The sequence below is a fragment of the Penaeus vannamei genome, chromosome 38 (genome assembly GCF_042767895.1).
Source record: "Penaeus vannamei isolate JL-2024 chromosome 38, ASM4276789v1, whole genome shotgun sequence".
Lineage (NCBI taxonomy): Eukaryota > Metazoa > Arthropoda > Malacostraca > Decapoda > Penaeidae > Penaeus > Penaeus vannamei.
This window is the reverse complement of record NC_091586.1, coordinates 7,963,940-7,966,439: the sequence shown is the minus strand read 5'-3', so window position 1 is coordinate 7,966,439 and position 2,500 is coordinate 7,963,940. Positions and strand designations below refer to the sequence as shown.

At 41.0% G+C, this 2,500-nt stretch overlaps 2 protein-coding genes across 3 annotated transcripts in view; both read left to right on the top strand.

Moving 5' to 3' along the window:
* Window positions 1-874, top strand: part of LOC138859785 (uncharacterized) — a 5,028-nt gene extending 4,154 nt beyond the window's left edge. For both annotated transcript variants that reach the window (XM_070115978.1, XM_070115977.1), the window contains exon 5: window positions 646-874. In XM_070115978.1, coding sequence (XP_069972079.1) covers window positions 646-874 — 229 coding nt within the window. The remainder of the gene's footprint in view (window positions 1-645) is intronic.
* Window positions 875-931: 57 nt separating this feature from the next.
* LOC113801981 (galactose-3-O-sulfotransferase 3) lies at window positions 932-1,869 on the top strand. The gene is made up of 2 exons (XM_070115976.1): window positions 932-1,057; window positions 1,171-1,869. The coding sequence occupies exons 1-2, from the start codon at window positions 932-934 to the stop codon at window positions 1,810-1,812; spliced, it is 768 nt and encodes a 255-aa protein (XP_069972077.1). The 3' UTR covers window positions 1,813-1,869.
* Window positions 1,870-2,500: the final 631 nt, after the last annotated feature.

The following is a 2,500-nucleotide window of genomic DNA, read 5'->3' as shown; positions in this document are numbered from 1 at the left end:
GGAAGGCACGCGGGCATTGGTGAGTAAAGGGTATGGGAAGGCACGCGGGCATTGGTGAGTAAAGGGTATGGGAAGGCACGCGGGCATTGGTGAGTAAAGGGTATGGGGAGGCACGCGGGCATTGGTGAGTAAAGGGTATGGGAAGGCACGCGGGCATTGGTGAGTAAAGGGTATGGGGAGGCACGCGGGCATTGGTGAGTAAAGGGTATGGGAAGGCACGCGGGCATTGGTGAGTAAAGGGTATGGGAAGGCACGTGGGCATTGGTGAGTAAAGGGTATGGGAAGGCACGCGGGCATTGGTGAGTAAAGGGTATGGGAAGGCACGCGGGCATTGGTGAGTAAAGGGTATGGGAAGGCACGCGGGCATTGGTGAGTAAAGGGTGGTAACGGGGTGTAGATGACGAGAAAGAAAGAAATATAAAGAAGGGATGGATAGAGTGAGTGAAAGAAACACAGAGAAGGGGAGGAGAAACAGGTGGGAGTGGTGATAAGAGATGAATCTGAAGGGGAAAGAAAAAGAGAGAGAAGGAGGAGGAACACACAAACAGAAAGTAATCACATGAATTACTCGTAAATGAATAATAACTCTGTCAGATAAGAAAATTCCATGATAATTATCCAAGTGCATAAATATATTTCAATAAGGTACGGAGTCAAACACGGGCTGACCTTCGCCCTGCCCATCCACTACGGACGGATAACTATATCTCCCAAAATTCTGCCTCCTGAGTACCACGGCGCCCCCGACGGTCGCTACCACATGGTCGTGTCCCACACTCAGTTTAGTAAGGAAGGAGCAGAGAAGGCGAGTCCGTCCTTTAACTCATTTGCAACTTCATATACGAATTTCTTACTTATATCCTCTGCAAATTGAAGCAATCAACGCTCGTTAGTCTCTAAAGTAATGAAATGAATAACAATCAACTGTTCAATGTCTGCTTACTTCATCACTGGTCTGATTTTACAGGTGATGAAGGAATCAGCCAAATATGTTGCAACTGTCCGGGAACCAGTATCACGTTTTGTGTCCATGTGGTATTTCGCAAACTATCAAAAGGTCAATAAGTAGAAAATTATTAGTGCAAAAGCCAGGCGTTCATACTTTTGTTTATACATGAATGATTATTCTAGTGAAAATAAGCTAATTGGTCTAGTTCTCTTTTATTCCAGAGATTTCACAAGACTCTTACTGCCTTCCTAAACCTGCCTCAATATGTACCACAGCATAAAAAGAAATTCAATATGATTGCGGATTATTTTGGAGTCAAAGATCCCCGCAAAGACGTACCAGAAGGTGAAGTACTTAGTAAGGCGAGATGGCTCAATGAGACCTTCGACTTGGTGATGGTTGCCGAGAGGTTCGACGAGTCGCTGGTCCTCCTGAAGCACCTCATGTGCTGGAACACCGAGGACGTCGTTTACCTCAAGGCCAAGATTCGGAAGCCCACTTATAGGGCCAAGCTCTCGGAGGCGCAGAAGGAGAGGCTTCGGCAGCTGAACAGGCAGGATGTCATTCTGTACAAGTTCTTCAGGGCAATCTTCGAGGAGAGAGTCAAGGCCTTCGGCGAGGAGAGGATGCAGAGAGAGGTCGAGGAACTTCGCCATGCAAACGCTCAACTCACTAAAGACTGTGGAGCTAAGCCATCTTGGCCAACCGGGAGGGTCAAAACGTGGACAGTAAAGAACGACTCGAACCTCTGTAAAATGCTTTCAATGGAAGGTTATAATGTTCAGAACCAGCTGAAGAAAAGACAAAGGTTATGGGTAGCTAGTAACTTGACTTACGACCTGTTAACATGGTCCTTTACTTAAGTGAACGAGGGAGAAAGGGAATGTGAATTTCTTACGCGCATCATATAATAAAATAGTTTGCCCTAATTATCGTATTTTCTTCCTCATCCATTTTATTTTGTCCCTCATGTGTAGGAGAAGAATTTAGATAATGATTGTTCAGATTTTATGTAAGTAAACGGAAGTAAAATAAGAAGTATATAAATATATGTATATTCAACAGCAAATTCATATGTGAATATCGATATATAAATAAATATATATATATATATATATATATATATATATATATATATATATATATATATATATATATATATATATATGATAGTAAAATAAAATACATTATACTAATAAGGACAGTTAAATCAATACAGAAATAATCTATAAATATGGAAAGTAGCTTTGGTGACATTTTTTTCTTTCTTTTTTTTTTTATCTTTTAAGCTCAACATTCCAGTTGCGGGTTAAAGATAATAGGAACTTTCTGGCTTTAAATTCTCTTATTCTTCCCGATAAAATCATAAAGATTAACATTATCGAGACTAATTTTTTACCATTCTGGGTATGAGCATCCCGTGGGTATTATTGCTGAGGGGTCTTTTTTTTTTTTTTTTTTTTTTTGTAGGCGAAAACAGTTTTGTATATTTCTACATGAGTTGTTAGTATGCATAAGGGAATCAGCTCCAGTTTCGCCAATAAATAGATA

Bases quoted from the DNA above. Each gene is read 5' to 3' on its own strand.
- LOC113801981 (XM_070115976.1), top strand. From the start codon at position 932: ATGTCTGCTTACTTCATCACTGGTCTGATTTTACAGGTGATGAAGGAA. The intron at 1,058-1,170 runs GTCAATAAGTAG...CTTTTATTCCAG, and splicing joins ATTTCGCAAACTATCAAAAG to AGATTTCACAAGACTCTTAC.